General features: G+C 38.3%; 1 protein-coding gene across 4 annotated transcripts in view; it reads left to right on the top strand.

Annotated features, from left to right (window-relative positions):
- Positions 1–437: 437 nt before the first annotated feature.
- The window catches only part of Slo2 (slowpoke 2), a 142,582-nt gene continuing 118,574 nt past the window's right edge, over positions 438–24,445 (top strand). For all 4 annotated transcript variants that reach the window (XM_076375640.1, XM_076375638.1, XM_076375639.1 and 1 more), the window contains exon 1: positions 438–1,176. In XM_076375640.1, coding sequence (XP_076231755.1) covers positions 920–1,176 — 257 coding nt within the window. In that variant the 5' untranslated portion in view covers positions 438–919. The remainder of the gene's footprint in view (positions 1,177–24,445) is intronic.

Genomic DNA, 24,445 nt, shown 5'->3' with positions numbered 1-24,445 from the left:
TGTTTCGCGAAGCATTTAGTGGGAGAGCCCCGTAAGAGAGTAGTTATTGATTTCACACGTTTCATCGAGTCTGTTTCATTACTAATTGGCATATTTGTAACAGTATTTCTAGGCTGAAAGTAGGTAGCTAGGAACACACGACAGCTACGGTACACTAATTATCGCTAGCACGTTACTCGGAAGCCGAGCAGCCTTCGTTAATTGCTTCATCCAGCAAGTATTCTAACGAGTTGAATGTAACTTGGTCCTCCACTAGAAAGACGCTTCTAATAGAACACCGTCTCCACGAAACATCAGCAAAGCAAAGGGTAACTCATTTCTCAGAGTATAATACCCAGCCATTAAAGGAGACACCCAACCAATTTGAGCCATCAAGCTGATCGATCAGAAATTACTCTGGCGTTCGGAGCGTAGTATAAATTGCTTCAGAACTGATTAAACCTGCGGCCCTACGGAAGATCACCGCCAGTCGATAACCGTGCCGTGTCCTGAACACGTGTCCTCTTGCACAGGACACCCTAGTCGCGTGATAAAAAGAGGAATCGATCAAGCCCCGCGGAACCTCCTGAAGCCGAGCATCGAACCGCCATGGAAAGAAATTGCGCAGTGTCCTCCTCGTTTGCTTCCTCGAGAATGTCCTGTAAATTGTTCAAGTTCGATGGCTGGACGCACCGTGTTCCTACGAGATAATTCGCGATGTGAAGGTCGCGAGTGGACGATGGTGTCGTCGGAGGGACATCGTAGATCGAGTCGGGACAGGTAAACGATCAGGCGCAACAAGGTGAGGTTTCCACCGAGAAAGAGGGAACAGCGGGCGAACGAGTCGGCGCTACGTCACCTGTTCGCCCTGTTTCATCAGCGTAAGCCTCGGGACCCTCTGCGAGGCCAGAACGCTGCCTCGTCGGTGCCCCTGCTCGAGATGGGCGCGAGAGCATGGGACTACGAGGCACTGCCGGAACTTCACACCTCGACGGCTGTTACGCCAACATCCACGCCGCCGAATGCCCAGCAGAAGACTCACTCGCCGAGGGTCTACTTCCAGGCGGAGAACTTGGCCTCCACCAGGAGGCGAAGCAGCTCCAGGCTACTCGCGCCACAGTCCTCGTGCAGGAGACGCAGCCGAAGCATGAGCGCCTGGAGCGACCTGTCCAGGTCCTCCTTCAAGTTAGACGAGAGGTGAGCTGTTTATGGTGGTTGCTGGTATAGGGTGGGTCAGATATTCCAGAATTCCTGGAAGTTAAACGTAGCGAAGTTTGCTGAGGTAAATGTCTCAGTAGCTGGATACTTCAAATGTTAAGTGTCCTAGTAAATGGATAACTTTCTTAACTATTTTTATATACATTTAGACACTTGAAGTGCACCTCAGTAACTGAATATACTGTTTTATGATACAATTTTTGGGTCTTTTATTAGGTACATTAGAATTCTAGTTCAAGGTTAAATAAAATTAGGGGTAGTGTTCAGGTACTGGGACATACTCTTATATAAGGATGAAGAATGTGGGCGTTCTGATATGTTAACATACAATGTGTGGGTTGAGATGATGGAATTTATAGTTTCTTGAGGAAACTACATTTTTGGAAAAAGTCAATTGAGGACACTTATAGCAATACTTATCAAAAATTGATTGCATAGAATTCTGCCTTGGTGCATTTTTATCATTTCTTGTGTACACGGTGATGCACTGTTTATTATCAGGCTTGTGGAATCATCAGTACCAATTGTCGCTGATAATGGAGTACTAGTCTGCTCTTGGGGTATAAGTATTCGTAGGTTTCGAGCTTTATTCATGGAGTTCGATTCTGTACATGGTACAGACTTAAACTTTCCTTAATATTCTTTCATTTTTAATATTTTAGAAACCTAGTCATATGGTCATTAGTAAAAATCAACAGAGTGAAGATCTAGTATCACTATTCGAGAAATATGATCATACCACTAGTTGAAACTGAATTGGAATTAGCATATCTGGGCGTAAACAAGGCTTTAAGCGTGGAGCCTGAAATCTAGACAGAATGAATGTGAATTCTTGGCTCTCGATATCGTAGTACTCCACTTTCTCTAATGACTGTTTTTATGACTGCACTGAATTTTTATCATCCAAACATGTGCAAGAATAGTCAAGTAGTTTGATTCACCGCTTTTTTTCCTGTGCTAGAGAAGAGTTTTACGAACAACAATAATACAAAAAAGTAACATAGTAGAAGAAATATTTATCCTTCAGCTGGAGCTTCTCTTTCATGTTGATGAACAATCAATCTTATTTAACTCGAATCCTCGTTTTTAATTGCATTAAGTTTTCAGCAGCTGAAGCTCTGGGCAGATTAATGACTTAATAAATGATGAAGTATTAGTTTCAATTCACTTTTACGTAGCTGTTTCCACTGTATTTTTCTGTGATTTTCAACCCTGGAAATCTCGATTACTATAGGAAGTATGGAGTTAAGGATGTTTTTAACGTTGAACGAGTCATTTTTCTGTCGAAGCGAGGTCACTCGGTTCTCGCGTTCCCACGCTCGTGGCGAGAGAAAACTTTTATTTTTGAAATTTATCTATCTAAAGATTATGTAGATGTCATAAGCTATCACGAAGTTTTTGAAATGTTGTCTTTCGTTTCTATGAAACCCATAATTGAGATGGTAATCTACGCTACTGCAAAGTATGCGTGCATTCGTTGGATAAGGTATATATATTTATGACAAAGATCATAGTGAATACAAAATGTAATCCCTGCATCGATAAAATATAGGAGGATCAGTAACATTGTATATGCTATAGAGATAGCCATTTACTGGTGGAATAAGTCATTCTTGTTTAACCTATTTTCCTAGTATCCAGATAAATTGCGTTGCACCGAGATGCACGTGACATTTCTCTGTTACGCTAGAAAATGTACCTATTAATATATCATCACTGTCTTGCATCAGGTGATCAAGATATTACTAGCGCAATACAGAGAACTAAGGGCACTAAAAGAAGAGAAATGACTTTAGTACGTGTAATGTACAAAAGTAGGATGAATTCGCCATTGCCATTTAAATAAATTCTCCACAACAAAGGAGCAGAGCATTCGTGTGTATTACATAAGCGGTTCAGGTTTAATAGACTTTACGAAGCACGTGCAGTGTGAGGCGCTTTATTCGTTAAAAATTCGTTTCATTCTCTGACGTATAAAGATAAAAACTGGTTGAAAAGTAAAAATCCTGCATGGAATAACCAACGTGGTGTTACATTCTTTCACGCAATGGCACGTATGTATGTATATTAAACATACTGACCGTAATGAATTCAAAAGGGTGGACAATTAATTAGTGCCTGGCTACAAACGATAACGCTTTTATAGTGAACATAATTTCACTAGGCATTGGATTTCCAAGAGGAATATTTGTCAGATCCTTATTATTTACAACTGTACCTGAACTTATTTTTATCTAAATTGCAGCTCTGTGTGCTTTCAAGCTGTTTTTGGAATTGGCAGGAACCACAGAAATTTGATATGTACAGTGTCCTATATTTTCCTTAATTCAGGGTAATAATAATACAAGACAAGTTATAAAGACAAAATTTGCTATTCTACATATGTCTTCCTTTCCTCTTTCAAAACATGTAGGTGTGGTAGGTACATAAATTTGCTTTTGGAGAGTCTTGTAGTAGAATTCCTCCAACTATTGGTAGCACTCTACGCTTTGTACGCTTGAGAGCTGCTAGCTGACTTGCATTTACATGAACGATATATGTAAATAAGACATGGAGTTGTAAAATATTATGGAAGCTTAGTTACGAAACAGTTGGGCAAATATTGCATATTACATTCTTTAATGATTTAAGATAAAATAAGCATAGTACATAAAATCTGTAGACATACGTTTATTCTGGAATTTGGTGAAAAATGAATTAAGCTCGGCAGTTTCTTTTAGTGACTCTTAAACATATTTTGTTAGGTTTTAATTGAGATTATAGCTATGCTATAATATCAAGATAAGTAATAAAAACAGTAATACTAATAAAACGTTTAATTGAACACGACGCCCTCGTTTCTAAAAAAATAAAATGAAAGTTTGGTACTTGTAAATGCATTTCCTTGGTTGCTACGCTACAGTTAGTACTCATAAAGCATTATTTTCATGTTTATGTACCTACATACTTTATTGTTATTCGTATTAGTCACATACAAGTTTTGACCAGCACATTAGAGACAGTACAATACGCGATGCTTTTAGAACTTTCATGCTTAAGTACCACGTTTCACGCAAAGCAGTCGGATCCAAAGTGCTTTTTGTCATATCCTGTACAACAGAACATTAGTGCTGCTTTTTCCGAATGGCCTGGTTGCTCGCTTTGTTTCTTGTGCTTCAGCGAAGCCAAACTATCGTGCTGTCGATAAAGATCTTTGGCATAGTGAAATAGTTTCATTTTTAAAGACCTCTTTGATGTCAACTGCCAAGTTCCATTTTTGTACAGGAAGCTTTCTTGCCAGATTTTCCACTGTATAGTAATCCTTTGCACGTAACCTATCGAAAATTTATTAAGTATTATGAAGTTGCTATTTTTAGAAGCAACACTTCAGAACATGTTATTCTTCTTTTTCATCGGAAGCATAATAATAGGGCGACAAGGCAGCTCGTAGTAAAATATATGTAAAATACGGTGCACTTGTAGAGTATAATATCGCTGAAAGGTTCTTTTCTTTATTAAGTGGAGCAGGATTTTCATAACTTGCTTATGAATCATGGTTCGCAGATCATTGATTTGCAAATTCCTCTGCAAAGTAGATTAAAGGGGAAAGGATTTTTTAAATATTCGTACGTACTGATTATTCGCATCAATTTTCACGCGATAAATGTATATAAAAGCTAACTATTCGGAAAATAATATTTTGGGATGAAGCATGAATAGATGGCTCGTGAAATTGTTAACAGAGATAACACATTAAAGTAATGGACCGTTCATTTCTTATTGAAATACGTTTCGGTTCGATATTTAATATTGTATTTTATATCGAAGATAGCATTAAATTTATAAAACTCGAAATTGCTTTTTTTCTTTTTAAATTCTCTAAATATAATGAAAGAAATTATATTGTGATATTGAAATTACATTTTACCTCTACATTTGTAGTACACGCAGGTACTCATGCGTGAAATTCACGTTTGCTTTAGCGTAAATCTACTTTATTCGCTTCACCTGTTATAGCGTCTGAATTCAACAGGAGGGTTTAGTTCTCTGCTGGAACAAATACGACGACCTGGATGTCCCAGTTTGTTTCCTAAATCCATCAATATGTTCCTGAGTGGAAAAGATATAGCTTTTTGTTCTAACCTGCAGTGCTGTCTTAAAATTAGATCAAGTTCTCATTATTCCAGCGTTTTGTAACAGAGTGCATATGGAAACCTCCAAAAGAGGCAATATCAATGGATCATTGCGCACAATAGCACGCAATATCTACAAATTAAGGTTACTAGAGCATAGAAATGGGAAAACTTTTCATTTCGAATTGGATACGAAATTGTTCCTGGAACCTGAGGGTCTCGTGGTCCTGAAGCTTTTGATATTTTGAGGATTATAGTATTTAAGGATTTTGTAGGGTTTTGATCTTAAAATTTTCAGAACCTTAACATTTGAGGATTTCGAGGTTTTGGGAATCTTAAGGATTTCAGGATTTCAAGGTCTGAGATCTGGTATTTTGAAGATAAGGTGCCAAGTTCTAAGTATAATATCGGATGCCACTGAAATCGAGGTTATCTTTTTTATTTTGAGTAATCCAAAGACGTCCTTTGCATTTCAGGGATGCAGTATCACATCTTGCGAGCTCGGCAGATCTAGAATTATCGTTTCTGAGCTTGTTAAATTTGAAATAGATCTTATTTACTTCGTTTAAAGATTCTTAAGTCCTTTCTTCTCAATTTCACAAAAGCAAGGGTGGTTTTCTTTGAACTGACATGATCAGATATTCTTCCTTCCACTTTATATTAATTCTATATCATTGTTTCCACATCTTCTGCCTCTTTCTTCGCTTCGTACAAAACCTAAAGAAGAAGGATGATCTTTTAAATCTCTCGAATCTAGGTTATGCCTTTTTAACCAATTTAATCAAGGAACCCGTAACCATTCATTTAATTCTTGGCCTCGCAAGCCTCCTCCTTAATCTAAACCTCCTCCTGAGTCCAAATTTCTACCATTTGAAAAACCTAATGATTTATACAGTTTCAATATTTCTCATTCTTTCGTAATTATTATCTCCTCATCTATGCACGAATCACAGAATCATAATACTTCACCCCTAATAAAATACTCATTATACACTTCAGAAATAGCATTGAATATAATCGTTGTTAAACTTTGCGTTATAAAGATTCCCCTTATCGACTCGAACGACCTAATCGTTCAAGAGCTTTTACCATAAAACATATCGAAGGAGGAATGTTTATGTGACAATTAAGTGATAGTTTCTTTGCAATCGCCCGACAAGCTTTAGCAGCTGCTAGTCGCTGTTTCACCCGAATAACTTCTCGTCTTTAAAAGACAAGGTCAGAGAGTGACCTCAGGTCGATTCCTATTACACCCGTACAAATGAGGACCACATTCCTATTCCAAGCGGTTCTTTCATGTTAGTCCTCGATTTCAAGTCCTCTCGAACTTGCCCTCCTCTTTTATGCCCCATTCAAGGAGTCTCAATGCGACGTTATTACGATTAACGAGTGCAGCCATTATCCCTAGCGTTATTCCACTTGGGGTAGCGGTGTTGACGTTGTTGCATTCTGCGGTCGACGCGACGAAACCCGAAGAACCAAGGAAGAGATCAGTGGAATGTCGCAATTAATTCATGAAGCTTGTGAATCAGAAATGTGGCACGTTTCGGCTTGTTTCTTCTTGGTTGTGGCTGCAGCAGAGCAAAGCAGTCGACGCTGTCTTATTATTTAGTAATGGCAGAAGCTTGTCGCAGTCTTTGTGTGATTGATCCAGTCTCTACATCACAAAGTGAATTTAGTACTCTTCCTTCCACGTGTTTTTTACTGGTTTTTCTTCCTTCCTTTTTCTTAACACTTCTGTGCACTGAAAGAAAACTGAAAGGTTTAGATAAAGCTCATGGTTTTGTGGTATTTTTGTATGCTTCAAGTGTTTTCTTACGTTCAGCACAACAAGAGAGAGAATACATACGAAAATTATCTTTGTGAAAAGTGTGTATTGCCATACATTTTCTACTGTGTTTAGGTATATCACGTATCGTAAGCATGAATTACTTTCGAATACCAATATAAAGACCATATCTTTCATGGAATTATTTTTTTGTTATATTTTTATACCAAGCTCCTATAACACTATATAAGGTTTATTACAGTATTTAAAAGTGAATTTATTCTTCTGTTTCAGGTGAGTGCCAATTTAATCGATGCCCATGTCTTCCGTTAATATGTAAGTAATTAACTTTCAGTTTACGTCAGGCTAGTTTAACGTGTAGGATATAAAATAAATAATTTAACGCGTGAGATGACAAGGATTTAATCTTGATAGAGAAACGTGATACGAGGGTAGAGCGATTACCCTCTTGAACGAGGATCGATGACCCAGGGTATCGTAAAATGTAAATAGACGGACGTATGACGTCCAGTGTTGGCGCTCAAACATTTGCAGAATACATAATCTGATTCATCGTTTTGTCATTCCCAATTTGCGTAGTCGTATTAAATACCACAATTCATAGTACTCGGAACGTTTACACGTATAAAAATTCAGGCAAAGTAGAAACTTCTGTCGTTGATCCTCTAGGAATGATGTAACTTCGTCTTCTTTAGTTAATTCACGTTTACCCTCTGTTGTAATCTACATGCCTTCATTGCAGATGAGAATTTTCCTTATGAATAATAATAAAAATTTTCATCTCGAACAAACTCTCTCTTCCTTTTTTTACGAGAACGACGTTGATATCATATACACGTCTATATGACACGTTTTATGGGTTCGATAAAGTTATATTTTTATGTCTGTGCTGCAACGATCCCGATAGCGATCGCAGGCTATAACAATTTTTAATAAATTTGACTAGATCTCGAATTACATATAAATTCTATTTGAAGGGTTTCGCTGGAGAATGACAATTTGTCATCCCCGTACAACCCCTGATATAATATGGAACGCTGTTTCATATACGTACACTTTTTAACTAGATGACGCTAAAAAATAAATAAGTTCTCCAATAAACATAGTCTCGTTGTTGCCATTAAAGCTATACCATTCGCTGTTCTTGTCAGTTCATAAGTTTTTATTGGAGGACGTTTCAAATTGCAATCAAGCATTAGGGTCGACTTCCCTCACGCCCCATTTTTTCGATTGAATCGCTATCAAAACAGAGCGATACGATTTCATTACACTTCTTTCTTATTAGAGTTCTTACTTACTCTAACTCTTCTTCTTATAGTATTCGTGGAGCGCAGGAGGCGATTATCCTAGAATCCACGAAATTCTTGACTTTTCTGCCAATGTTCCTTGGTCTAATTTTCTTGAAAATGAATTTGGCTAAGAAGCAGGGAGATGGAATTAACATTCTTGCTCCTACATATAGAAGGAATGAACTGTCTATATTGTAGAGTGAGTTTACTATTTGGGTCACCGGTCACCAGTTTCGTACTTTTTATATTTATTAGATTGATTGGAAAACATTATGGCTTCAGCAAAAAGTCAATTTGTTGCTCAGGGCAATTGATTTTTTAACCTACCATGTGCTGACCTCAATTTTTTATGACGATGCTTTAGTTTATTATTTTCTTCTTGGGTTTAGTAACACACTTTGTTGAAGGAAGTGACATTTATTATTTACATTTAATTGGCAATTTAAAAGTTTTAATGGTGCCAAAGTAGGGAAATTTGTTGGGGACTTATTGGAAGATATTTGCGTATTTTTCATTGACCTACTTTTTTCTTTCTTAAAAGTTCCCACGTGGTTACGTTAATTGGATTTTCTAGTGGTATAGTGTTGACATTGGTAGTTAAAATTGTACCATCATTATATCATTAACCTTGCCATCTAAAATATGACTGAATATGAAATATTCTGACTTTACGAGGTAAAGTCGGATTATTCGATGAATCAGCTACCACGGCTAAACGAGGTTCTCGGTTGGATGAACGAATGCGTTGCAATTTCTGTCAAACTTGAGCGAGAGTCTCTACTGAGTGAAAATACCAATATAGTTGGCATATAGCGCACACGAATCGATGAAATTTTGAAATATGGGTAGTACGAAACAAACGCTGCATTGTTTTATTGAGATCAAATACAATATAGTGCGTAAATTTAGAAATCATATTTGAAGTATTTTCGTATTTACGATTTACTCTTAAAGTTAGACATGAAATACTTTGAACGAAATAGGTACTATTTCGAAGGGCGTATATTTACGAGGTAATATCTTTCTAAACTTAACTATATTTCAGGCTTATGAGTCGAGAAGATTCAAAGTTCGTATTTTTCTTAATAGATGATATTTCGTCAGGCATAAAGGTACATCAAGCTTCAATATCTCCGAGCCTTAAGTAACAACATGTATTCGTACTCGAAGCTCCCGTGGCCAAAGTCAATATTGATGCATCGGAGTCTGATTGCATGCCAAAATTCAAGCTCGCATGCGTCTCACATATTCTGTTGGTTTAGTCATCCATCTTTATAACACCAGTTGAACTACGAATCCTTGGTAATATAAGCAAATAGAGTTTTAAATCGAGATATATACGTTTAGGAAATAAAAATATTTACAGTAAAATATAGCTACGTCGAGTAATCATTTTTCAAATTGTAAGTTAGTGTTTTCTGTTATGAATGCAATGAGTAAAAAATTTTACGTGGGAATGATTAAGTAATGTTATCAGTATACATTGCTATATATTATTTTTGAAGCTCATCTTTATTCTCCGTAGCTATTCCTTCTGGTTAAATCGGTATTTCCTGGTCTTCTCCCTTGCAGCAGTTCTTTATTTTCCTCTTTATATACACAGTGGAGTATCTTCATGCATATTCATATGCAGTCGAGACGAACACTCACTTTATTTATGACCGTGCGAAGAATAATGCTGACTGATTAACTCGCCCCCATTATAAAGCTTTCAGAAACTTTTTAAAAATCAGAGTATCTCAGAAGCCGTCAACTGACAGGATTACGTCCAGAAGGATATGTGAGTTTTTGACATCTTTATCCTCTAAAGTTACTAATGAACTTCAAATTTCCAATAAACTGCAGCTTATGAGGTACCTTCAAATTTTCTTCTTTTCCTCCATGATTACATCCTCCTACGTTGATCTTCACAGATCTAAAACATTCTGTATAGGGTGTGTGACCATAGATGTCAAAAATTTGAAGAGATCTGTATGTTAAATAAGATCAAAATGGAAATAGATAGAATTGTATTTTAGACTTCGTTTCGGAGTTCGTAATTGCTCAGAAAACGTCTCACGTAAAAGACGCGTTGAATGTGTCTGACTTTGGACGTATTCTACTGGGTCTGACTAAGGACTTATTCTACTCACTTCGCTGTGTCTGATTTGGGTCTTATTCTACTGATTTCACTGTGTCTGTTTAAGGACATATTCTAGTGGGTTCACTGTGCCTGACTAGTGACTTGTTCTACTGTCTTCGCTATGTCTGGCTAGTTACTTATTCTACTACCTTCGTTGTGTCTGACTAGGGACTTATTCTACTGGCTTCGCTGTGCCTGGGTAGGGACTTATTCTACAGAGTTTGCTGTGTCTGACTAGGGACTTATTCTACTGACCTCGTTGTGTCTGGCCTGTGTCTTATTCTACTGATTTCATTGTGTCTGGCTAGGGTCTTGTATTACTATTTGCATGATGTTCGACCAGACTAGTATACACGGCCAGTAGAGTAAGTTTCAAGTCAGACACATTTTATGCGAATATTAGACGTTCTTGCAACAATCAATAACTCCGAAACGAATCCCCAAATGCAATTTCATTCCCAATTTTCATCCCATTTCGATACGTAGAATCACTCTTTCAAATTTTCATTCTGTATTTAGCTGACTACTCTTGGCTGTTTGCGTATGTGTGAGGCACCACGATACACGTGTTCCTCTTGCATAGAAAAGAAAATCAGTGCGACCCAGAAAGTATCACGGTAAAAAAAAGCAGAAAAAAGTATCGATCGCCACAGTGAAAAGGACTGATTAAAATTTTTTTCCTTAAAATATCACTCACATCAAAGAAACGTGGTGCTTTTTTTCCTCCTCTTTGAGCAACAGCTCTTAATTGAAACACTGCACAGATTCATCAAGCGTTGGAGATTTTTGCCTTGGCTCTTCCGTGTATGATCATTCCTGTAGTAGTTTTCGTTTTTGTTTGGCGAAAGGTACGATCCCACTTGTTAAACGGAAGCGATTTATCAACTGTTGGAAGGAAAAGCTCCTTCCTGTTTCCTAGCACTTCCTGTTGGAGCTGACTTTGGTAACTCGAAGCAGCAGCGTCGCTTTATCACTGTTGGTAAGGTAGATGCCTCGCAAGCTGTTTTCAAGCTGAGCTTTCGTTTTGTGGTTCGATAAACTGTCGACCCTAGACGTCTTACTTTACCGATGGTTGTTGGTGGATTGATGGTGCGAACTTCCGGCCACCTGGCGCGACAGTTGAGGACACCTGTACGTAGATAAAGAAAAGACGGACGAGCTAAGCTCGTTTTCAGGATTTCTGAACCGATTAAAAATTTGTTATAAATTATCAGGATGTTGCTTCAGCTGGTTTAATTCACTGTCCCAGAATAGCAGTAAAGGATTTTGCACTGAATCAGTGTGGTGTCATTCGTTAGTGTTACTGTATTAACTATACCTTCTTTATGAAAAATTTTTCAAGAAATGGCAGATATTTTTTTAGATATTATTTATCGTTATGCATATAGTGATAATAATATTTGTTAAATCGAACAGATTGTGATTTTAAATCTTGAGTTGATTTGCAGTTCTTGAGATATCTATATTTAAGTTTAATTCATTTCTAATATATCATACACGGATCAATATTTTATCAATATTTGACGCCTTTCCTAAATACATACTCTGATGATGGTTTCTTCGGTCCTATCTATTTCCAATTACCTTTTCTTCCATTTTAGTTAAAGTGGAGCCTTCGAAGTGGTGCACCCTACATATCTTGAGTTGGGATTAAGAAAATCTTGGATGTTCACTTTACTAAGATCCTGAGTAATAAGGGCGCGCTGTGATGACACTGATAGTTCCTCGATTTCATCGCGTTGAAAGCTAAAACGTGTACATGAACTGTTCCATAAATTTTCGCAATTTCTTGGTGCTTACTTTGTTGAAATTATGCTGAGTATGTTTAATCATCTCATTAACACATTTGTAAGGGTCCAGTACTCAGGTTTAAATTAATATATATTTCAAACTTAAATTTTATAATTGAATTTTAGTAAATTTTCCGGGGTAAATAAAATACGAGAATATTTCACTGGAAATTATACTTTTATTTACATATTCAACATTTTTGAGAGAATAAATGAATGAACAAGACTTTAAAAGTTTAAAGAGAACATTTCATAATGTTAAATTATTAGGAATGTTCGTAATTAACGCTTTCATGTTAACGAGATAGATGCATCGTTTAAGGCTTTTTATGAGAGAGTGCATGTGACTTTTTACTTGTTTGAAATTTAATAACGTGTTCGTTATGTCATGCTAATACATTAACAATTTTTCGGATAATGAATCTGGTTATATCACACTAGATACTTAATTCCTTTGATATCACTTCACATATTTACATCCACCAATTACAGCATTTCGTTGAATATGAATAATTCCCTTACTATATATTACAATAAGGTGTATGAGAAAAAGTATAAATAATATACTGATATATCTCTAGTTAGTTGCTTCTAAATCACTTTAGCTTACACGTAGAAAGGGGAATCTAATTCTTTAACGCAGAGCTGAAGCAAAATTTCACATGTTTCTCACTAGTTAGAATTAATAATTTTCAAACGATGGCACCTCGTGCATTTAATGAAATATTTCTCACGGTCAAGAAATAGCTGGGTAATATCGCACTTCGTTTTCCGTGATTCAATGAAGACGGTTTTAATTCTAAATTATCTTCATTATGCCTCTCTCTTTTACGCCAAGGAAACGGAAAGCTGGCTGAGTGGTAACCACCTCCTCAAATAAAACGAATCGTTGTCAATTATAGAAGGAAATAAAAATGAAATATTGCGTTCGAAACTTTAATATTATCGTCATAATATTCCCATTACTTTCAAACACGCTAAGCTATGAGATAGTAGATCGTTTTTTTTCCACGCAATAAAAAACGAGCATTATTTGAAAGTAAACTTCTGAATACCCTTTCCAAATGAAAAAACGATGCAACTGGTTTTCAGTATTAGGTATCAATTTTGAGTGTTACTCTTGGAAACTTAATTTGAAAAAGCTTTAATTTTTGAAGTATTTGGATACAATATAAGCAATGAATAACATCTACACTGTTTCTCATTGCCCATTTCAAAGAACTGTTTCTAACTTAAAGCTTCTATTTCATCCTTCCCGAATTTCACGCTAATTAGCGTTGCTCTTCTACCACAACACAAAGGAGCTGAACAATTCAGTTTTCCGCGCTCGAATCTTCGGTACAAAACATACAATCGTATTCGCTTCTACGCTTTCCATTAGTTCGCTACCGAGTTGTTGTAGCGAGATGTTCAGGCAACAGCGAGAACTGGTGTCGAAAAAACGGGATTACAAACTCGTTTTGGCCAGTACGCTCGAAGTTTTAACAGGACCATCTGTAAACCAGTTTTCATTCCACTGATACATTTGGCGATGGTAGCAAACACCGCTTCGTCGCAGGCTCTCCAAGTCTGTCGAATCGATTCCATTTACCATAAGAGCGTAATCTGAGTCGTCAAACGTCGCGACTTTCGCACAGGCTGAGCTCTCCGGATATAGGCTGGACCATGAGAACTAGAACTCTGCCCTTTATCCTTTGTATGACACTGTGGACCTTTCAAGATGTAAAATGCAACAGCTTCTATCTCCTTAGTGGATACAGTTCTGTATTCAATGAACCGTTTTCATGCTATAAAAAGGCACTTGTTAGGAGTTACGATTTTCACAATGGGATTTACTCCTACACAGTTACTTAAGGTTTTCTTATTATCCTTTAGAGCATTGAAGTGTTGAAGGGAAAGATATTACGATGCAATCTGATGTAATATTAAATGACAAATGGGGTCTTATTAATAATTGGAAATTGTAGTCAAGAATTCTTGTCTCGTCATAATCTGGCAGATGAATGGTGTTACTGAGGGATTAACTTCCATTTAATCAAACTATGCGGTTCGTCTGTCTCTAAACTGGATTATCTACTTCGTATTCAGTCTTTTGCTGTAGAGCTAGGGCTTAGGGTTTTCATAAAATTAATACAGAATTCAGAGTATAAGCAAGGATTTCTAATAAAATCCTCTCGTGCTTCTCAATTTGTTGGAACTATTTTAATTATTCATATGCAGTGAACAATCTTTCGTGTAAAGTATCGCAAAAGGATTATACACGATTTAAGTTAAATCTGTTTTTCAACTTTGTGATATCTCTGTAGCTTCGAGATCTAATTGAGAAACTTGAGGAAAAGTTGCTTGGAATCGCAGTCATCTGAACAGCGACGAGAGCGTGCTTTGTTATTCCTCATAACCTCCTTCTCAAAGAATCAAGTTATAGCACTTCGTCAGCACTTGACATTAATTAAAATCGAGTTTGAAATCTGTTCATTGTTTCGTGATTGTTTAGCGCATGGAATATTCTATCTCATTTATAAGTAAATGTTCTGCAACAGTCGAATGAAAAACTTACTCGAACGTGCAATTTGGATAATTTTAAGAAACCGTCAGAAAAACTCAAAGTGCATCAATATTTGAATTGCTGTTACCAACATCTTCCCTGAATCACTCAAGAATAAAGTCTAAATATTTGATAAGCACGTTTCGCAAGTTTCTTGCTTTCAAAGTCGAGATCCATATATCTACGTGTGTATGTAAAAGTTTACTAATATTATTCAGAACGAATCGAGCTATAGCTAAGGTTCAATTCGCTGGGGATTTAATTCATTGACCACGTTCACAGAGTTTGCTCGCCAATATCTCGATTGAATCAAGGAGAAGAGACTTCCAGTGATGTTTGCTTCAATTTTACATGGCCTTCTCGCGATATTAGTCTCTGTTTCTGGACCTGTCCTCGATAGAAACTGCCCCTCAATAGAGCGATATGGTAAACTCTCGAGAACAAAGTGTTTCTATGAACTGTCCGTGTCGTGGGGCAACAAAGCGTTTGATTTTACGACGTATAATGCATTTCGACCGCGTGTTAATAATCGGTGTCACGATCTTTCGCGGAGATGATAAGGAAAACTGTGGATTTTTGCGCAGAAAAGGGAATTGCATTCTCAAGCTGGGATCATATAATATCGGCACGCGGTTGGAGTGACCACTTCAAAGTAATATTACGTTTCCTGAGACTGCTCCCCTAGATGTCACACGGTGGTGTTTAATTTAATCTTTCGAGATTTAATAAAGCTAAAGTGTAGTTAATAAAATTACCATCGATGGAGAAATGGTTTACAATGTAAATCGCGAAATGATGGAAAGAATTCATTAAAAGAAAAATATTACAATATTTCACTATGTTATTTTAGGTTGAACATGTACCTCAAATACCTTGGTATTTAAAGATAATCGTTTGAACGAACAATTTTATTGGCTCATTTAATAGGAATAAAATTGAATGCTAGTTTACGTAAGTTGTAGATTTAAATCCTTGTCCTATTTGGAAGCAGATTAGTGTTAGTTTCTTCTTCAATCCCACTTTGACGAGTTTTTGTCGTGGTTAAAGGATCAATGGGATTTAGATACCCAGGGTTTGAAGGGAGTTTCAAGGGTATGATTTTGTCATTTATCAAGGATCAGAAGAAATAATAAAGGATCATTGAAATATTGCGATAACAGGATTATGGAGACTAAAAGTTTCATTCATTCAAATTCTGTACACAATTTTCGTGATTTTGATATTTTCGGTAAAATAATTCGTTTCATATTAACTTTGCAGATTGCTCCTCTGAGCTGTAAAACTGGCGGCGTAAAAGTGAAATTTTTAATTATATTGTGTATGAACAATGTCGCACGACTGATGTAATCATGTATCTGTGAAGAAGGAGAATTTTTAATTATGTTCCAGGGAAAGTCCATATTTGCCAATTTTGAAACACAAAGCACGGGTACCCTTTGTATGAGCGGGCTTAATAATGGTTCCACGTAGGGAGAAAGTACATGTATAGATACATACATGGAATAAATGGAATACAGTGTAGTGTACCACACGTTTGTTCCTTCGTGATTCATGCGTGACATTCTTCTTTCTGTAATTTCCGTACTTTCTTTTAAAATATTGTGTTAGGACTCGTTTCCCTCCCATTACAATATACACACTATATTTCAATACAAAATTACAAAGTAATTTTAAGAGATAGGGAAAAAATAACTAGAGTTTATTAAAGCATAAAATAGAAACCTATAGTGGCTTCCTCCACAGAATTCAATTTACGATGAGAATAGAACTCACAATCACAAGACGATTTCTATTATCTCTGAAATTAACTTGAGCTGTGATTATTCAGAACCACTAGCAAAATTACTTAACAAAAATTTCGTTCAAGTTACTAAATACAAAAGATCCCATCCCAAGCAAAATAGTGAGCATATTTTATATACGTAGTTACTCATCGAAAATATAAAATTTCCAAAAATAGAACAATGCTATCTTTATCAAAAAATGGCACTTCAAAATGGCAAGATACACGCTACACAGCAACTGGTTCAAAAGGAGGCTGATATATTTTCCCTAGAAATGTGTATGAATGCAAATCGGTCTTGGGAGGTCTGCGAGAATATGCTTCAAAGGCGGGACAAAGGACGGGTTATCTCGAAAGCATCCTTGGAGGCTTTTTGCGCGAGCAGTTGACGATACACGAGGGTTCGGTCTTCCAAATCATGTTACTCGACTGGCACTGTCGACGTTATCGGACAATACGAGACGCGTAGCATGAAAAATCCAATGAAATGGAGGTCCAGAGGTTGACAAAGACTGGCATGTGTGCCGGACGTATGCTCCTCGCAAAAGAACCGAAAAGTAGAAACCTAGAAACTGGGTCGTAGAGACTTGGCTCAGATGAAGCGCGCTTTATCTCTGAAAAATGTGGCCCCACTGGGTAAATTCTCCTGTTTCATATCTGCTACAACTCCCGCTGCAACACGCTGTTCTGTCGAATCAGCTTGCTGTAAGACGGGGGATGCTTTTACATTACAGTTAATTAGGCGTAGCGGGGCACAGAGCGAAGCTTCTTGGCTGAACGTTCCCTCTACTTAAGGTTGCGAAGGCTTTTGTCATGCCACTTTGGTGAAAATGGCTCGAAGGAAACGTTTCCATGAAAGTGTCCGTAGTATTACTGATTGTTTCATATTAGGAAAAGTGGTTTATTAAAACAGCTGGGGGATACTGTGAACTAGTAGACTCTAGTTTTATGTCTGGACTTATTTTAGTAGAAGTTCTGAAATAACACAGATTTGCTGTATTAACAGTGAAAATTTGAATTCACGTTATTTTACTGGAGCTTAAAACACTTGCATTTGTGAGCTTTGAGAGGGAATATGTTAAATCATGAATTCATGTTGTTGTTTTTTGTTCACGAACAGGGTACAGCTTAAGAAGCTTACAAAGTTTTAAACCATCATGAAATAAATTCTTCGGATGTTGATTCCTAAATTAATTAGTAATACAAATAAATTCTGAAAAGATTTATGTAAAAGAAGGATACGGTTTAATTTAAGTATATTTACATTAGTAATACACCTTCAGGATAAATAATGCAAAATTTGTTTGTATCAATTTTCTACATTCTAGGACACCTCTCTCCTCTGCTGAAAGAGGGACTTAATTTCAAGAGAAACGTATTTGTCACAATTAAATTACTTTTCCAAAATGTATTAAGATTACAGAGCTAAGGGACAACAAAGCTTATTTGAGTACCAGGTAGAATTAAGTCGTATAAAGGGAGGGAATAACACTGGGTTATGATAAGATCATCCCAGTTTAGCTGTGTTGTATGGCAACTTTCACTCTACCTTATTCTCTTCACTCTCACACTGAACACACCTTTTGACAACACTCAACGTAATCCCAAACTTTCTTCTACACCTTCTACCTCGTGGATCTTTCGAAAATTTTAATACCAGATTTGCCAGTGATGCTGCAAGGTATTATATTTTTCAAATAAAAGGACCCAGTAACGAAGTACTTCGTGTTTTTCCTAAACCTTGACTATCGAAAAATGCAATCAAAATATGAACGAAGTTCAAAGCAAGCTACACAAAAAATTGAATCATAAGGAACGTTCGTGTATTGAATCTAGTAATTTGTCGTTGAGCTTAATCAGAAAATGATAAGACGGATTACTAGACGAAAAGAAGATGATTGGCGACGTGACGTTATTGATCATGAGAGAACAGCGAGTGCTGGGATGATAACGATCATTAAGAAGGCTGAGCTACGACGGTGCTCGTGACATTTATGGAATTACTGGGCGACATCAATTTGCTTCGTAAAATAAAATAAGTGTTTTTAGCTTAGAACGAGTATTCCCAGGGAAACAGAGTGTCCTATTAACTTTAGGATTTATTGGTGTCCTATTTCATAGGACTTTGAGGTAAAGGAGGATTCAAACGACGAGACATCGAACGAGATGGATTTTCTGAAAATACAGTCGATGGTAATCGACGATAGAAAATATTTTCACTGAGGAAATAAGCGGAAGCACAGATTTAATGCATATATTTGGTTTAACTCTGAATCATTTTCAAAACCTCTTCGCACGCGCGTAGAGTGTGCTTCATCTCTCGCAGTAAAGAGAACTGTAATGGATAATCCCGAAATATGAATGGAGGGAAAAAACAAATATACTGTTCCACAGCATACGGATATAATTTTATGGGGGCAGAGAAATATAATCAGAAGTGAACCATTCGTTCTCCAGTGTACACATGTGTAGTTGAATGGGGAGTTTAAGTAAAGGAGAGAAATTATAAAAAATTAGTATTTATAGTCTTTCTAGCTAGAAAGAAAAATATGGTTTGGTAGAGAAAGAAATTTCTGACCGATGGTAGCGTTAGAAAACGATGCTAAAAGTTCTTCAGCGAAAGAATAACGAGAAGCGAAAGTTCTGCCAATTTAGTGCCAGCGAACTATGCTACAAAGGCGAAAGCTCGGCGTGCATCGATCATATAAAATAGCTTCGGCTCGATGAGGAAATAAAATCACGTATCTGCCAGTTTTTCAAAGTCACTTTTATCCTTTCCTATCTGTGCTTGTTAGAAGTTACAGTGGTGGTAATAAAATTCAGCTGACATTACGAAATTGACTTTTGCAGCAAATGCCACTCTCTAGGTGCTACCAAAGAAAAGGAGTCTAAATTTGGAAGCATTGCATTATGTTACATAGTAACATATTAATTTATAAGTGCATTTAAAATTAATAATTCAGTCTGAAAAAATAAGAGACGTATATCATTCAAATGTGCTGCATAAATTTGAAAGATTAATATAAAATCGATAGAGTTTCAGTGAAAAATAGCTTCTTGGAGTGTCCCGTGTCTCCCTTCAATAAAGTTGAGTGAAACTACTGATTGTGAGCAGCGAGACTTGGGGTGGAATTCTCTTATGACCACTAACCGAGAATAGAAGCCCTTACCTCTTGCAAACCCAGTCGAACCCTCATTCGGGTACTCGAAACATGTTGACTTTAGTACCCTCCCAGATTTTCTGACGAAGCTATATTCCAGGGCTGTCCACTCGAGCATTTCTGAGCAAATTGACTGGCCTGCACTGTTGGTGGACGATAACTCATATGGTATCATGCAGATACATTCCACGCAAAGCATACCAGCTATGCAGGGGGATAAAGCCGCTAATGGTGCCTAGTTCATGGCTCATGATGCCATACCTCTTCCAGCAAGTGGACTTTGATCGTGCGTCGCATAAACGGCAGTTAAAAGTGACGGAATCTCTCAGCAACTTGTGAAGCAATTTAAGAAGCTGGTAGAACGTAACGCCGTGGAGAACAGACGAAACTCATGCATACGTGATGCTGTAATAAAAGTTGCGTCGTCGCGAAGGTCGACCGAGGCAGGGAAACGCGAGAGGAGGAATTGATTCGCGCTCTCGCGATTTGTTAAAGGTCAGGCGGTAGCAGGAGGATGTATGACCCGTGTCCGCGGTGAAGAATGCGAGCAGGAGGGCAGTGTGAGGCGACACGTGGCATGGATATGTACCAGGCCATTTCAGAGGAAAAGAGGACGACTGGAAGCTAAAGGATTAATAAAGAAGACGGAAGCTGAGGAGCAAGTCGGCTATTTCTATTGTTGCGTCTGCGAGACGACACCAAAGCGCCTTTTTGAGTAATGAGATACAAAGAAGCACGTTTTTTTTGCGAAGACTTATAAAGGAACAGAAGGAGACCATTGCGACATGCTCAAAACAATTTTAATTAGACCATCCGACGAAGGTCGCAGGATATTTCTTTAGAGTGAGAAGCCTTAGAAAAGTTTAATTGCAGGAAAGATTGAATCGAATGAAGGGAGATTGAAAAATAGTTCTCTCGTATAGAAAAAGTATTGGAAAGAATTGTTCTAGTGTAATTAAACTAGAAACGAGATGTTAGTGAAATTGTTGAATGAAGGTATTTAGCTGTATATGATGTTAAGTATGATTTCATACAAATTTATCATAATTTCTGCATCGCAGAAACTGTCGCTAAATTTATACCACTTCTGGTAAGCGATATTTGGAGTAAAATCATCCTTTGTGAATCACTCCTATAATATAAATCACATTCTCCATTCTGTGCATTATATTAGAAGCACATTTAATAATGACATCAAAAGGATCATATTACCGAATCGTGTTACCCAATTAATCAAATTATATTATAATTAAAATCTGCATACCGTACATATTATTTTCCATCATTTTCATTCAAGCCTCCATCCCAGGCATCTGAAGAATTCTACAAGCAGACTAAAACAGTCTCCTAAACACTGAAAAACGTCGAGGCATCCACCACCCACAACTTAGCCAACATTTTTCGGTATCCCGAACTTTGGACTCCAATTCATAATCGAGCGACTCCGAAGCCACAAGTTCGACCAGCTTTCGCCACCTCCGCAAAACGCACAGTTTACACGTAGACATGAAAATCGTGGTAGCGAGATCGAAAAAGCGCGCCTACTGAAACTCAAAGGTCGTCGGCAAACAGCGAACGTCGAAGTGGAACGCGCGGGCGCGAAAATGGATGGATGGTGGCTGGACGCGGCTGGTGAACGTGAATGAATTACAAGGGTCGAAAAAGAGTGGCGAAAGGGGACAGAAGACGAGGAGAGCGTGTACGATGTAAAGCAAGAGAAACATCGTGGCTGGCGATTGTTTTGGGGCGTCTGCGCCTAGTGGTGCGAGGAGAGGAGCACCGCGCGAGCGAGCGAGCGAACGAGCGACCAGCAGGAGGCGTCGAAGCCCTCGGGATGTCAGTCGACTCCGAGCCGCCGCGCGGTTGAGATGCGAGCCATCGTGTTCCTAACACCTCCTTACCACCACGACCTCGTGCACTTGTCGCCCCTCGATCGCCCATCCTCTCCTCGTCCACCCTCTGACCCTGTCCCATCGTAGACCATCCTCTTCAATCGTCAGACCGTGTTGATGCTGTCGCGCGAATCGGTAGCCTCCGCGGAATCGGTGTACAATTCTCTCTAATCTCTGTGAATGTTACCCCACGAGCTCCTGGAGAGTCCTATCGGTGTTCTGTGAAGATCGACGGGGAAAGGTGGCCCAACTTGTTGTTAGAACGAGCAAAGCCGATGGCTCTCAACTCGCCTAGTCAGGTGTTGTCCATGTCCAGCGGAGGATTCTATGGAATCGGGCGTCGCTGGCTCCAAGGTATCCCGAGGAATTAAAGTATCTGGCGAATGTGACCACGGCTCACCCGACGAAAAGCCTCGCCAAGAGCTCCGATTACACGGTCCCGCCGCTGTTGATTTAGGATCAGCGACAGGCCACGCGGAATAATTTCGTGGGCCGAGGTGTCCCCAGGGGTGACACGCTGCACCCCCACGATTCCAGCCAACGGCGATTTCCCATCGATTCGCGGGGAGCGTGAACGTTCCTCGAAGGGAGAAAGATAGCGGGACTCGTGATCTGTGTCTCGAGGTCGTATGTGCGGACCTGGCGCCATCTATCCCGCGCTATATACTTCCTATGTACTTACGAGCTTACACGTTAGTCGTATTTCCGGAAACGTCCCCAGAGAACTGGCCCCTGATCTCCTACATCAGGCGACATTTCAATCCGTGCCGTGTCGCAAGGAGCCGCCTCGAAGTCGATTCGAAGCTGGAGGATCGAACGAGCTGAACAACAGATTCTCGGGGACAGAAGTGGACTCGCGTCGCCTAGATCTCGGCTGACGTGCCTCTAATTCGCTTTATCGTAATTCGTGTCCTGTAATTGGCAGCGGCTGGAAGGACTTCGAGACGATATCGAAGGACTCGATGGTCCCATAGGAAATGAAGTCGACCCTCGACATGGTCCCACCTTCCATCGAAAGTAATACAGTTATCTGTCAGAGAGTCGCCGAGAGACACGTACTGGCATACGTGATTGTATATAGACACGCGTGTAGAGAAGTATAGTTTTCTATTTGTCGTTTAGACGGTATCGATAGTCGTTAGTTGTAATCAACTTATACAGGGTGGGTGACGATTAGTCGCCCCTTGACGATGCTTATGGTAGCGAAGCTTTAATCGAAAGTAGCATTCCTCGAAAGACGGTCTTAGACAGACGATTGATCGAAATCAATTAGCCTGACGCGTGTTGAGATCGATTCCGTGCCAGTGAACCGAATATAACGGCAGTTTCATCTCTCGACGAGGATTCAATCTCCGTTCGTACCCTAACGACGCCATCAGCTCGCGGTGGTGCCAATTACGAATGCATCTGCCTAAGACGGAGCCGGTTTACAGGAGTCTCACGTGGTAATTGATTTAAGCTATCTCGTCTGTCGCGGTAAATAAAGCCTGAGTAGGGCTCTGAGTAATTAATATGGGGACTCGTAAACGCGCGGTTGTAACCTTCTTTAAATTTCATGAGTCTCTAGTTGCTGAGGAGAGCTTTCGCTTATTCCTCGAATAGATTGATCCATGTTCGTCTGAATGCATTTATGAATTTTCGTCTGGTGCTTCGATGCAGAATATCAATTATTGAATGGTAAAAATTGCTGGAGACGTTTTTGGGTCAGTATTTGAAACTCATTTTGCTACTGTTGTTTGAGAGACTCGTGGCTCATTGTAATGGAAAATGGTGTGCAAACTTTAACCGCAATTTGATCTATCCTCGGCGAATGTTCATGCTCGGTGATATTCGTATTTGTGTTGTGGGTTTTAGCTTTGTTTGTCCGAATTGTACGAATAAATTAGATTCTTGAAATAACAAGCATACTGACCATCGCGTAAATAGCTTGGTGCAATAAAGGAGGAGCTTCGGTTTTACCACTTTAAAGTTTGATTATGCTTATCAGATACACAGGTCTATGGGGTCTGACTTTTCGCCGATCAGAAATTTTATATAGAAAATTTTTAGTTCACAGTTTCATTTTATATACTCCATAAATTAATTAATTTCTAACATCATCCACGTAATATTTCCTTTAATTTAATATAACAAATACCTATGTATATTACTAAAGATCTACCTTATTTTAAAAAGTAGACATACTGCTTTAATTTCTAAATATTGCTACTCTATACAAACTCTGTCGCACTCAAACTTTCAGTAATTATTACTTAAACTAGTTACCTATAAATTAGTTGAAATAATACTTTTATTAAATATTCTCACAAAAGCTTCCCGAGTTTTCCACGTTATAGACCCCACCAGTGTTCTCTTTCAGATATGACACAATTTGTTATTACTATATCAAATTTCAATATATTAAAGTAGCAATTTTCTTCTATATCAAGTTCTGGTATACATCTCTTTTTGACAGAACCTCCAAAATGATACCTATTACCTTCTCATTTCTCGAAAATGATACTGAGGTCAACATGGAATGGCGTAGATAAGAGACGAGGAAGGACATAGCAGGGTAACCGATAAATTTTTGCCCAATCAAGTCCATAAACTTGATTATGAATTTCATTTCCTTCGAATTGCTCGGGGATATCGGCCACGGTCCCATAAGCAATTCACAGCCGAGCGATTCGCATGCATTCGCAACGTGTGACACGTAGAGACATGGCAGGTTTGCACGTAGCCAATAATTGACACAGTGTAACGTAGTTCCTTCGGGTTATTTT

Source organism: Calliopsis andreniformis, chromosome 3 (genome assembly GCF_051401765.1).
Source record: "Calliopsis andreniformis isolate RMS-2024a chromosome 3, iyCalAndr_principal, whole genome shotgun sequence".
NCBI classification, from domain to species: Eukaryota; Metazoa; Arthropoda; class Insecta; order Hymenoptera; family Andrenidae; genus Calliopsis; species Calliopsis andreniformis.
Note: the sequence above shows the minus strand (reverse complement) of the source record. Positions and strands in the feature narration are given on the sequence as shown.